This window comes from Salvelinus namaycush, chromosome 36 (genome assembly GCF_016432855.1).
Source record: "Salvelinus namaycush isolate Seneca chromosome 36, SaNama_1.0, whole genome shotgun sequence".
Lineage (NCBI taxonomy): Eukaryota > Metazoa > Chordata > Actinopteri > Salmoniformes > Salmonidae > Salvelinus > Salvelinus namaycush.
Genome location: NC_052342.1, coordinates 15,032,632 through 15,046,314, shown reverse-complemented (window position 1 = coordinate 15,046,314; position 13,683 = coordinate 15,032,632). Strand labels below are relative to the sequence as shown.

At 40.5% G+C, this 13,683-nt stretch overlaps 1 protein-coding gene across 1 annotated transcript; it reads left to right on the top strand.

Annotated features, from left to right (window-relative positions):
- Positions 1–8,482: 8,482 nt before the first annotated feature.
- Positions 8,483–13,147, top strand: LOC120030578. The gene is made up of 6 exons (XM_038976001.1): positions 8,483–8,573; positions 8,695–9,042; positions 9,661–10,011; positions 11,736–11,840; positions 12,687–12,742; positions 12,992–13,147. Exons 1-6 carry the CDS (start codon positions 8,483–8,485, stop codon positions 13,145–13,147), a joined length of 1,107 nt encoding a protein of 368 aa, XP_038831929.1.
- Positions 13,148–13,683: the final 536 nt, after the last annotated feature.

Genomic DNA, 13,683 nt, shown 5'->3' with positions numbered 1-13,683 from the left:
GTACGAATTAACAGCATAAAGACTGCTTACTATTAGCTGAGCTTCCATCAGAATCTTGGGCAAGGTGTCCTTTCTCCAGAACAATCGTTTTTTGGTTGAAAGATGTCCTCTTCTCCTGTCGAAATAGCAGCTAACGATAGCCACCCACTGGAGAAGTGTCCAACTCGTGAAAGCGCATGACAAAGAAATCCCAGAAAATCGCAATAAACTGCTATAAACTGCTATAAGTCGGTTTAAATTAACTACCTTATGATGTCTTTAACACCTATAACGAATAAAAACATGACCGGAGATATAGAACTACTAAAACGAAAGCGTTTGCAGGACGCCATTGTGATGTCTTCTTGCGCCAGGCGCACCGTTGAAAAGGACGGTACTTCCGTTCCACGGTCTTATATAAGGTCCCAGATTGCGCAATCCACTCCATTCAAATTCTCACCGCTTACTGACATCTAGAGGAAGACGTATGCAGTGCATGTAGCCCGATGGCTTACATGGGGACTTATAAACTGACCTCAGAACAGGGACCTCGATTTCTGAAATCTCACTCCCTGACAGGAAATGTGCTGCAGAATGAGTTCTGTTTCACTCAGAGAAATAATTCAAACGGTTTTAGAAACTAGAGAGTGTTTTCTATCCAATAGTAATAATAATATGCATATTGTACGAGCAAGAATTGAGTACGAGGCAGTTTAATTTGGGAACTCATTTTTACAAAGTCGAAATGGCGCCCCCATAGGCTCAAGAGGTTAATCACTGTGATAAATACAATTGTTTTTCTTGAGTGTTCTTTTAACAGAGCTGATGTATTTCACAAACACATACTTCTATTTTTACATTCCACATAAAACCTCTGTAGGAGTATCACTTCTGCTTTCTGTAGACATTGTGGTCCAATGCCAACTACAACGCCCCCTACCACTGAAATCCCCCTTGACTCAGTCTGATCTCAGAGTGAATTAAGAGATATTCTCTGATTCACAGCCAGACGAGGCAGAACAGATCTAAACACATAATGGTGAGAACCTATATACCAGCTCTATTGGTCTATGGATTGAGTAAGTAAGCTACACATGTTAAAGATTTAATGCATCCGTCATAGAAGCTACATATCTTACCAGATGTTTAGCACAGCATGCACTGGTGCTCATTGTTTTTAAAAGGACATGTAATATAAACTGCTGCAATCACTAACTTAGTTCTTATGTGTTTCAGGTTTGGTAACTCAGTCTCGGACTATAGTGGTTCGTACTGGGGATACCATCACCTTGCAGTGCTCGAATATTTCAATGGTTGAGGGACACACAGCCTGGTTCAAACAAGTCAACGGATCAGAGCCTGTGTGCTTCCTCAAAATCACACACGTGGATTCATCGGAATGTTTCCACAAAGCTACATGGTCTTTGTCAATGCAACGTTTCTAAAGGTTCAAGGTATGTTTTCAACTATTTATCTGGATTTTGATATACACTGAGTGTACAAAACATTAACAATACCTTCCTAATACTGAGTTGCACCACCCCCTTTTGCCTTATGAATAGTTTCAATTCTTCGGGGCATGGACTCTACAAGGTGTCGAAAGCATTCCACAGGGATTCTGGCCCTGCTGACTCCAATGCTTTCCATAGTTGTATCAAGTTGGCTGGATGTCCTTTGGGTGGTGGACCATTCTTGATACACACGGGAACTGTGGAGCGTGAAGAACCCAGCAGCGTTGCAGTTCCTGACACAAACCGGTGCACCTGGCACCTACTACCATACCCCGTTCAAAGACACTTACATTTTTTGTCTTGCCCGTTCAACCTACGAATGGCACACATACACAATCCATGTCTCAATTGTCTCAAGGCTTTAAAATCCTTCTTTAACCTGTCTCCTCCCTTTCATCTACACTGACTGAAGGGGATTTAACAGGTGACATCAATAAGGGATCATAACTTTCAAATGGATTCACCTTGTCAGTCTATGTCATGGAAAGAGCAGGTGTTGATAATATTTTGGACACAGTGTATGTTAGGTATTTTGATGTAACGCTTAAAAATATGTATTAATCTAATCAGCAGTTAATGAAAGTGTAACCGGTTGTCACGCCCTGACCATAGAGAGCATTTGTTTCTCTATGGTGTAGTACACAGGTGTCAAACTCATTCCACGGGGGGCCGAGTGTCTGCGGGTTTTCGCTCCTCCCTTGTACTTGATTGATGAATTAACATCACTAATTAGTTAGGAACTCCCCACACCTGGTTGTCTAGGGCTTTATTGAAAGGAAAAACCAAAAACCTGCAGACACTAGGCCCTCCGTGGAATGAGTTTGACACCCCTGGTGTAGTAGGTCAGGGTGTGACTGGGGGGTATTCTAGTTTATTATTTCTATGTGGGGTTCTAGTTTATTATTTCTATGTTGGTGATTTGTATGATTCCCAATTAGAGGCAGCTGGTAATTGTTGTCTCTAATTGGGGATCATATTTAAGTAGTTATTGTTCCCACCTGTGTTTGTGGAATATTATTTTGTGTTTTGTGCATGTGCACCACGTAGTCACGTTTCATTGTTAGTTTATTAATTTATTGTTTTGTTCTTGCTAAGTTTCACTTTATAATAAATATGTGGAACTCAACATCCGCTGCGCCTTGTCCGTCTCTCCTCACGTACGTGAAAGAATATCCCACCAACAAAGGACCAAGCAGCGTGAACATGAGTTGAGGAAGTTTTGGACTTGGGAGGACATGAAAGGATGCAAAACCCTTCCTTGGTGGCAGAGGGAAAGGAAAAAAGGGAGGACAGCGACAAAGCCAGGGTTCGCGCCCACAGAAAGCCCAAGGACAACCCCAATAATTTTTATAGTTGTAAAAGTGTGTCAAATTAATTTTCCCCCGGGGGCCACGTACTGTTTTCACTGAGGTCCGGAGGGCAGCACTGAAAATGTGTTATATTTCCTCGCTGTCAAAATGTGCCCTCTATCCATCATTTTTAAAAATTCCGATGCTCCCTGACTGTCTAGCTTTCATTTCGGTGATAGTTAGTGAGATGAACAGAGTGAAGAGACTGTATATATGTACATCCATTATCATTCCTAGACAGCTTCAATTTAGTTTAAGAAATGTCCCACTGGCACAGACATCAGTTCGGTCTAGTTTTGATTTTCACTTGGTTGAATTGTCAACTAATGTGAATTCAACATGAAATCAACAAAACATTTTACCATGTCATTCTCTTAAGTTTGACTTCTTTCAAATCCAATAAGTTTTCCACGTCGATTCAACATCATCACTGAATTTTTGGCTTGAAATTACGTGGAAACAACGTTGAGTCAACCAGTTTTCCCAGTAGGTTAAATGTTTTATTTTTCTTATTTAAACTCAAACCATCCACGGGCCGGATCCGGCCATATGTTTGACACCTCTGATCTAATAGGACATTGTAATGAAACTGTCTGTCTCTTAGGAAAGGTTGATGGAACCATGAGCCTCTTCCTATTGGTTGTGATCCTGGGTGTTGTAACTGCTGTTCTATTGATAATCATCCTCATCCTGGTCCTCAAGGTCAGACGAGATTCAAACAGACTAAACACAGGTACAGTAGAGGACTACAAGCCTTATACAGTCACCTCCAAAATTGTCACCCTTGATAACGATGAGCAAAGAAGGTAGTATAAAACAAATCATTCAAATACTGTGAAAATTACATTATTTTATACAAACACAATTGATCAGAGAAATAGATTTTGTGTAACAAGTCATAATTATTGGCACCCCTGTTTTCAATACTCCAGCATCCTCCCATGGCGAGGATAACGACACTGAGCCTTTTTATAAAATGTTTTATAAGATTGGAGGACATATAATGAGGGATCTAAGAACATTCCTACAGACAGAATATTTCCAGAACCTTGATTCCTTTCATCTGCGCTTATGGACTGCCTTCTTCGATTAAAACTGCAGGTTTTCAATGGTGTTCAAGTCCAGAGACAATTATTATATTTTTTTTGTGGTGAATTAACCATTTCTTTAATGCCTCCTGGCAGAGGCAGACTATGGCAGAGGCAACCTGGTTTTTGGCTAAAAATAGTCCTGGTACTTGATAACGTTCATGATGTTGACCTTAACACGGATCTGAGGACCAGTGGAGGAAAAATAGCCCCATAACATCAACGATACACAACGTAACATGAATGTTTGAATAACTGTTTGTGTACTGACTGAAATTACTCTTTCCTTATTCAGATATCGTGTCTCAACTGCAACCACAAAATAGCCAGGTAATAGAAAATGTTATATTTACTCGATTTGTGTACATGACCTAATGATAACAGTACTTGGACTAAGCTATTTTTTAGAAGTGTCTGTTTTGTTGATACAGTATTTGCATGTTTTGTGTAATATTATTATTTGTTTTCTACAGGATCTGGGTCAGGACCCAGACTCTCTAAACTACACAGCGTTGAGATTCAGTCAGAAGAGGACAAGGAATAAGAAGACAGCTAAAGGTCTAATAATGGAGATGGAACATGTTGTGTACGCTGCCACAAGATCATGTCTAAATGTTTTAATGTTGATTTCAGTGTAGCACTGATGAAGAACTAATGCAGCTGCTTTTTCCATGACATAGACTGACCAGGTGAATCCAGGTGAAAGCTATGATCCCTTATTGATGTCACTTGTTAAATTCACTTCAATCTGTGTAGCTAAAGGGGAGGAGAAAGGTTAACCCTTAGCCTACAATTTCCGGCCACTGCGGAAATCTAGTTTAACATAATACAAAAATCCCCATCAAAACCTGTGTTTAAGATAGAAATATCTTTTTTTTTTGCATGGGCTGCGAAACCTAAAAGGGCTCTTAAAATTTAAAATCAAATAGCTAAATTATCTTTGGTAAGACCATCTTAAAACTCTAGAGGGTTGAAGAAGGATTTTAAAGCCTTGAGATAATGGAGACATGGATTGTGTATATGTGCCATTCAGCGGGTGAATGGGCAAGACAAAATATTTAAGTGTCTTGGAACGGGATACGGTAGTAGGTGCCAGGCGCACCGGTTTGTGTCAAGAACTGCAACACTGCTGGGTTTTTCAGACTCAACAGCTTCCTGTGTACATCAAGACCACCCAAAGGACATCCAGCCAACTCGATACAACTGTGGAAAGCATTGGCGTCAACATAGGCCAGCATCCCTGTGGAACATTTTCGACACCTTGTAGTCCATACCCCGACGAATAAATATACACTGAGTGTACAAAACATTAGGAACATAAGGATGTTCTGAGGGCAAAAGGGGGTTCAACTAAATATTAGGAAGGTGTTCTGAATGTTTTGATCACTCAGTGTATATTGAATAGTTGTTTTAGAGTTGACTGTTGTTGTTGTGCTCTCCCCCCGCTATTCCAAGTAGTCAAAAATCCTCTTGTGACGGGCATCATGGTTGGGGCCCGAGGTAGAGTAGGAGGGAGCAGTGAGCAACGCATCACTTCCTGTAGTGTGGGAGACAGGAAGGAGCAGCTCAGTGTTGAGGGAGACCTAGGGAGAATCTCAATAGCATATTCCTCGCGTCCTCTCTCCTTCTCAAAACCCATTGGAGGACAAAGTCAGAGGGGAGGAACCTCTGGCTTTCTCATCCAAATGGCTTTGAGAAGGAGGTGAGGGGAGAGAACTTGAGGAGTATGCAATTGAGATTTTCTTATGCTGAGGTGAACAACACTGGACCTCTCATGATAACATTTGTCTGAGAGGCAGTGGAATCTTTTTTTTTTTTTTAAGAACAACTGTAGAATTGATTCCCAGTATATCACCATCTCTTAAAATTAAAGATGACACAGGCCGGGACAAATATCAAATTCTGTGTAAATAATATTAAAATAAGTATTAGGACACAAACTCCAACAAAACTATCACAAACTGGGCCCTTTAACCAAACTCTGAATAATTGTGGTAATGTACTGTACTGTATATTTAAGGGGAAATAACCAATAAATAAATAAAACTTTGTACAAAACACTTTTTTTATAGTTTGTGTGTATAATGTTATCACTGATAGGCCTAGGTATATTCCATTATCTCTCTCTGCTGAAGACAAGCAACCTGAACCCCAGGAAGACTGACCTGGAGCTCTCATCTCTCACCACACTGATCTGTTGTTCTAGTCAACTATCTCTCTCTCTCTCTCTCTCTCTCCCGCTCTCTCTCCTCTCTCTAAACCACACAATCTCTTCTCACCAATCAGGCCCCACATCTCTTTCCATCCATACTGACAGACTATAAATACCTGACCAAAACCAAAACCGAACTACCCCAGGCTCTAGACTAGATGTGTGCACAACGTGGGAGGAGTACAAATAAAGACAAACATTTATCTACTGTTGTTATCATAATACAGTTGAATTTAATTGAATGCATCATGTACAATGATAGTGTATGTTGGACACCTGATGTTTGGGACACCTGCACACCGCCATCTGCTTTTTATTACAATAACTGTACTTTAGTGCCTGATGTTCAAAATACCATAAATGTGTTGTATGCAACATCTTGAACACTTTGAGCACTTGTAGGCCTCCTTCAGTCCTAGTGCATCCATGATGTATTTGCATGCAGAGTGAATGCATCCATGAACAATAGACATACTACTGTAATGTTGAGTGTACAGAAGCAGGTGTCAATGCTCTCTGCAGACTCTCATCTGATGCATTCGCTGCAGACGTTACATCCTCGGCCTGTGGTCAGTGTCACCTCGCTGCTATGAACAGGGATGGAAAACAACACACACCTCATACAAAGATCTATGTGGTCAGAAGTTTCCACTCAACAACTAAACAAACAGACATCATGCCTTTCCACATTTGGCATAAACGTTTCTTTCTTAGGTACTTTTGATTTCACACCTCATATTTCCTGTGACATTGTGTTTTATGTGTTATAGTTTGCTACCAATGCAGTTTGATTTGCATACAGATAATTTGACTCATTGTATTTCTAAGGCCTGTGATGAGCCTTGTGATGTCTTTGGTCATCATACACTTTTTCAATTTCTGTATTTGTTCTGAACAGAGGGATTCAGATGAAGTTGAAAACCAAATGTCACAGCTGTAATTTGACCTCTTACACTTCTAGCCTACTGTTTTCATGTCCTCATTGTTTATTAGGACAGCAGGGTGCAGTTAGGCCATGCACTTATCAAGGCTTAGTTTACTTTTACCAAAACCGTTATCTACCTAAAGCATCAACCAAATGACAAATGTATTTCCAAAATGGCACCCTATGTGCCCTGGTCAAAAGAAGTGCACTATGTACTGTAGGGCAGGTATCATCAACTAGGTTCAGCCACGGGCCAAATATTCTTGAGCGGATGGTCGGAGGGTGGAACATAATTACAAATAATTTGTAGAGTACAAATTAACCGAAAGAAGCCATAACAGATATAATGTTTGACTAAAACATAATCATTTCAAACGTTGCTTATATTTTTATACGATCATGTCGTGTCCCTTTATTATGCATGGGAATACTTGGGAACAGATTTCATAAATGAAAATCACTTGGAGCTGATTTCCTGGCGTTTTTTTTACTGTTTTTTGTCCAACAATGACAATTCCACACAGTTTTAATTTTATTTTTTATTGCTCAGAAAACTTGGAGGGCCAAATAAAGCCAGATGGGGAACCCTGCTGTAGGGAATATGGTGCTCTTTCAGATGGAACCAAGGTCTCCACCCCCAGTTTCACCAAACCCTCCGTCTGAACAACACTCATCCCACATGTTTACAGAACACGACCTGTTGTTGTCATGACTTTCATCTTCAAGATGAAATAGTATGTTACAAATGGCATAACTGGAGAAAGTATTGGGAGTATAGAATAATTAAGGAGTACCTTTATAGGTGTAAGCTAAAGAGTAGATTTGAGGGAGCATAGAGCAAGATTCCCCCTGTTGGTGAGGGCCTACATTGGTCACTTTGAGATCAATGGAATGATAAATCATGTAAGGACAAGTGGAAACACTCCTCAATGTATGCATTCAATCATACAATATCACCAAAAAAGTGCATGAATAGTATTGTTTCTGTCTGATAGAAAATAATTTGCCGCAATGTCCAAGACTCTTGAATTAAAGTACTGGAGAAGGCATTCATAAGCAGTTGTCATTCTGATGAATAATGTTAATGCTACTGATACATCTATGAGTGACTAGATAGGAGCTTGCCAATCATAATCATGTCGTATTACTGTAAAAAAGTGAAATTAAAGAACTGAAATGAGGACCAGGATGTTTCATATGGTCCATATGGTGTGTATATCTCGGTAGCTTTTCTGAAGAAAATTGAAACTTGTTGTGTAACATGAGGACAGAAAAAGGTCAGAGGGGAGGGTAAAGTTGTCCTGTTACGTGTCTTTACAGTTCACAGAGCAGCCAATCAGGCTTGTGGACCATCACCCAAGCCAAGTATAAAAAGACACCCATAACCCTCTGATTCTCACTCTCATCTGACACACAGGATGACTAGTCTACACATGAGATGCTATCATCAGAGAAGGAATTATACAATAACCCAACTGTTTCTCATATTTTTACTGATGTTTAAAACAGGTAAGGCTGATCTAACTTAGCGTGTAAGGTTAGGGTTCAAGTCTGATTAGAAGCAGCTGAGACAAAACCTGTAAAAAGTTAGTAAGAAAAAGTAAGTCATGAATGTTTTATTATTTTTAAGGGTCTCTTGCTAAAATCAGCCAGAGCGATGTCTTAAAGTCTTTCCTGTCTGGAGACAGAGTTAATTTGGAATGCCTCATGTCAGAAGAAGATGGCAACTACTACAACTGGATCAAGATAATAATAGGACAAGCCCCAGTATTGATGCTGTCTCTTTACACTCACTCCAACACTGCAAAGTTCTTTGGAGAGTTTATCAACAACACCCGATTTACGGCAATGAAGAGTGGAACCAGTTTTGTGCTGACTATTTCAGATGCTAGACCATCAGATATGGGGATGTATTACTGTGCTGCACGCGATTACGATGCCATGATCTTCGGGAAGGGTGTGTTTCTGATGTATGGGGGTAAGTAACATATATACACTGAGTGTACAAAACATTAGGAACATCTTCCTAATATTGAGTTGCACCCCCTTTTGCCCTCAGAACAGCCTCAATTCATAGGGCATGGACTACAAGGTGTCGAAAGCATTCCACAGGGATGCTGGCCCATGTTGACTCCAATGATTCCCACAGTTGTGTCAAGTTGGCTGGATGTCCTTTGGGTGGTGGACCATTCTTGATACACACGAGAAACTGTTGCGCATGAAAAACCCATCAGTGTTGCAGTTCTTGACACATTCAAACCGATGCACCTGGCACCTACTATCATCACCTACTATCACCTACTGCCCATTTTGTCTTACCCCACAATCCATGTCTCAAAGCTTAAAAATCCTTCTTTAACCTGTCTCCTCACCTTCATCTACACTGTTTGAAGTGGATTTAACAGGTGAAATCAATAAGGGATCATAGCTTTCAACTGGATTCACCTGGTCGGTCTATGTCATGGAAAAAACAAGTGTTTGTTAATGTTTTGTACACTCAGTGTAAATTTATTAACATGTGACTATCAGGCTCTCAAAGCGGTTCTATTGTAATATAACAAACATTTACTAGAACCTTGGTTTTATTGTGTAAAAGATGTAGATTCCAGGAACCAGCATCTTCCTCAGCAGCCTGTGCCTGAGTCAGTCCAGCCAGGAGACTCTGTGACTCTGAACTGTACAGTACACACTAAGACCTGTTCAGGAGATCACAGTGTCTATTGGTTCAGACATGGCTCAGGAGAATCCCATCCAGGAATCATTTACACCCATGGAGACAGGAGTGGTCAGTGTGAGAAGAGCCCTGAGGCTGGGTCTCCTACACAGAGCTGTGTCTACAACCTCCCCAAGAGGAACCTCAGCCTCTCTGATGCTGGGACTTACTACTGTGCTGTGGCCTCATGTGGGGAAATACTGTTTGGGAACGGGACCAAGCTGGATGTTGGAGGTATTTTGATTTTAAACTCTGAATTTAGATTTGTACCTGTCATAATTCAAGAGCAATCAAACTAAAATAAATGTGCTGATGCAACTCTAAATTGTTAAAGGGTGTAAGGCTAAGCTTACAAATGTAACATGTACAGCACCAGTCAAAAGTTTGGACACACCTACTCATTCAAGGGTTTATCTTTATTTTACTATTTGCTGCAATGTAGAATAATAATGAAGACATCAAAACTATGAAATAACACATATGGAATCATAAAGTAAGAAAAAAAGTGTTAAACATAGTAGCCACCTGTTGCCTTGATGACAGCTTTGGACACTCTTGGCATTCTCTCAACCAGCTTCACAAGGAATGCTTTTCCAACAGTCTTGAAGGAGTTCCCACGTATGTTGAGCACTTGTTGGCTGCTTTTCCTTCATGCTGCGGTCCAACTCATCCCAAACCATCTCAATTGGGTTGAGATTGGGTGATTGTGGAGGCCAGGTCATCTGATGCAGCACTCCATCACTCTCCTTCTTGGTCAATAGCCCTTACACAGCTTGGAGGTGTGTTTTAGGTCATTGTCCTGTTGAAAAACAAATGATAGACCGACTAAGCCCAAAACAGATGGGATGACGTATCGCTGCAGAATGCTGTGGTATCCATGCTGGTTAAGTGTGCCTTGAATTCTAAATAAATCACTGACAGTGTCACCAGCAAAGCACCCCCAAACCATCACACCTCCTCCTCCATGCTTCACGGTGGGAACCACACATGCAGAGATCATCCGTTCACCCACTCTCTCACAAAGACACGGCAGTTGGAACCACAAATATAACATTTGGACTCATCAGAACAAAGGACCGATATCCACCGGTCTAATGTCCATTGCTTGTGTTTCTTGGCCCAAACAAGTTTCTTCTTCATATTGATGTCCTTTAGTAGTGGTTCTTTGCATCCATTCGACCATGAAGGTCTGATTCACACAGTTTCCTCTGAACAGTTGATGTTGAGATGTGTCTGTTACTTGAACTCTATGAAGCATTTATTTGGGCTGCAATCTGAGGTGGAGTTAACTCTAATGAACTTATCCTCTGCAGCAGAGGTAACTCTGGGTCTACCTTTCCTGTGTCAGTCCTCAGGAGAGCCAGTTTCATTATAGTGCTTGATGGTTTTTGCGACTGCACTTGAAGAAACTTTCAAAGTTCTTGAAACTTTCCGCATTGACTGACCTTCATGTCTTAAATTAATGATGGACGGTCATTTATTTTTGCTTATTTGAGTTGTTCTTGCCATAATATGGACTTGGCCATAATATGGACTTCTTGCCATAATATGGACCCTATTTACCAAATAGGGATATCTTCTCTACATCACCCCTACCTTATCACAACACAACTGATTGAAGGAAAGAAATTCCACAAATTAACTTTTAACAAGGAACTCCTGTTAATTGAAATGCATTCCAGGTGACTACCTCATGTAGCTGGTTGAGAGAATACCAACAGTATGCAAAGCTGTCATCAAGGCAAAGGGTGGCTACTTTGAATAATCTCAAATATAAAATATATTTTGATTTGTTTAGCTCTTTTTTGGTTAATACGTGATTCCATGTTTTATTTCAGTGTTGATGTCTTCGCTGTTATTCTACAATGTAGAAAATAGTAAAAATAAAGAAACTTTTGACTGGTAATGTATATCTGTTTAACTGAGAATTAATATCAACAGCTTAATTTAAACCACAGGCCCTGCTGATCTGGTGGACACCAAGCTCCTGGCTCTAATCGTATCCAACATCTTGAGCTTGATCGCCGTCGTTGTCCTCCTCATCTGTGTGAGAAGGAAGAAAGGTTCTGTATCATTAAGGCCATATTGTGTTTTCATTCACATACCTTTCCAATATGATTACATACAATGTGAGGATCATTACGGTAAAATGTTGCGGCAATAATAACCATGAAAGTGATTGAGGGGTGTTTTAAGTAAGAGTGTGAATGAATTAGTGGTTTTTATCTCAATATTCCTAATATTGAATTACACCCCCTTTTGCCCTCAGAACGTCCTCAATTAATCGGGGCATGGACTAAACAAGGTGTCGAAAGAGTTCCACAGGGATGCTGGCCCATGTTGACTCCAAAGATTCCCACAGTTGTGTCAAGTTGGCTGGATGTCCTTTGGGTGGTGGACCATTCTTGATGCACACAGGAAATTGTTGAGTGTGAAAAACCCAGCAGTGTTGCAGTTCTTGACACACACAAACCAGCGCACCTGGCACCTTCTACCATACCCTGTTCAAAGGCACTTAAATATTTTGTCTTGCCCATTCACCCTCTGAATGGCACACATAAGCAATCCATGTCTCAATTGTCTCAAAGGCTTAAAAATCCTTATTTAACCTGCCTCCTCCCCTTCATCTACACTGATTGAAGTGGATTTAAGAACTGACATCAATAGCGGATCATAGCTTTCACATGGTCAGTCTATGTCATGGAAAGAGCATGTGTTCCTAATGTTTTGTACACTCAGTGTATATAAAACAGAGGAAAATCATATTCTTGACAGCACTAGGCCTTTAATAAATCCACCGGGTATAGCTTCTAGGCTATAGTTACATTTTTATAGAGAAGGCAGTGGCACTGGCACATCCTGTCCCCAAAATGCACACTGTTCTAATAATTCTCATTTTTGTCAAGCAGGTTTGCCTCAACAGCCTCAAAGTGGTGTTACAGCACCTTCCTGTCCTGACAAGGAGGTAGATGATGTTACCTGTGTACCTAAACCTTTATGAACAATTTATCACACTAAAAATAACATTACATCTGAAAAGGATGTGACAACTTGTGTAAAGAACAAAATAATATATTTCCACAAAATTGCATTGTATCGTTTAAATGAAAATGGCTAGCAGCCCAGTATTGTAATTCACTTTCACACATTTTTTTCAACTGTACACAGCACTCTACCTTGTGAGGTAGACTATCTGACTAATTCTCATCTACAGAGAGATGAGGGAGAGGAGATGAACTATGCTGCCATGAGTTTCTCCTCGAGGAAGACCAAGAGGAGAGCAGAACCAGAGAGACAGACCAGAGCGACAGACATGAATGTGGTTTACTCTGGGGTGAGAGGTCATCATGAGTGGAACTGGGATTCATGATTTATAATGCAATTTTATAATGCCATTTAGAGTGCATTGTAAAAGTAATATGCTGTGAACATAATTAACAGAAATTCTGCTAAATGTTTTAATAAACGTTAAAATATATCTATATTTAAGATGACTATTAGAGGGAGCATGTGATGTGTGTGTGTGTGTGTGTGTGTAAGGGGACTTTGATAAGGACGTGCCATCCTGTGCCAGAGCTGTCTCGACTTCTTTGATCTGTATGTACACAAACTATCCATCAGAGGGCAGTAGCCTTCCACAAAGGGAACAGACCACAGGCACACCAAAAGGAACTCATCACCACTCAGTCATATGATGATGGCTAGCTACATCTTAGTAATTTAGCAGACACTCTTATCCAGAGCAACTTACAGTAGTGAGTGCATACATTTATCATACTATTTCATTCTGGTCCCCCCCATGGGAATCAAACCCACAACCAACCCTGACATTGCAAGCACCATGCTCTATCAACTGAGCCACATGGGACCTGATACAATATAGTAGGATGGTATTTGCCATCTATA

Coding starts and splice junctions, on each gene's coding strand:
- LOC120030578 (XM_038976001.1), top strand. CDS start 8,483: ATGACTAGTCTACACATGAGATGCTATCATCAGAGAAGGAATTATACA. Junction 9,043..9,660: donor TGTGTTTCTGATGTATGGGG/GTAAGTAACATA, acceptor ATTGTGTAAAAG/ATGTAGATTCCAGGAACCAG. Junction 11,841..12,686: donor CTGTGTGAGAAGGAAGAAAG/GTTCTGTATCAT, acceptor TTTGTCAAGCAG/GTTTGCCTCAACAGCCTCAA.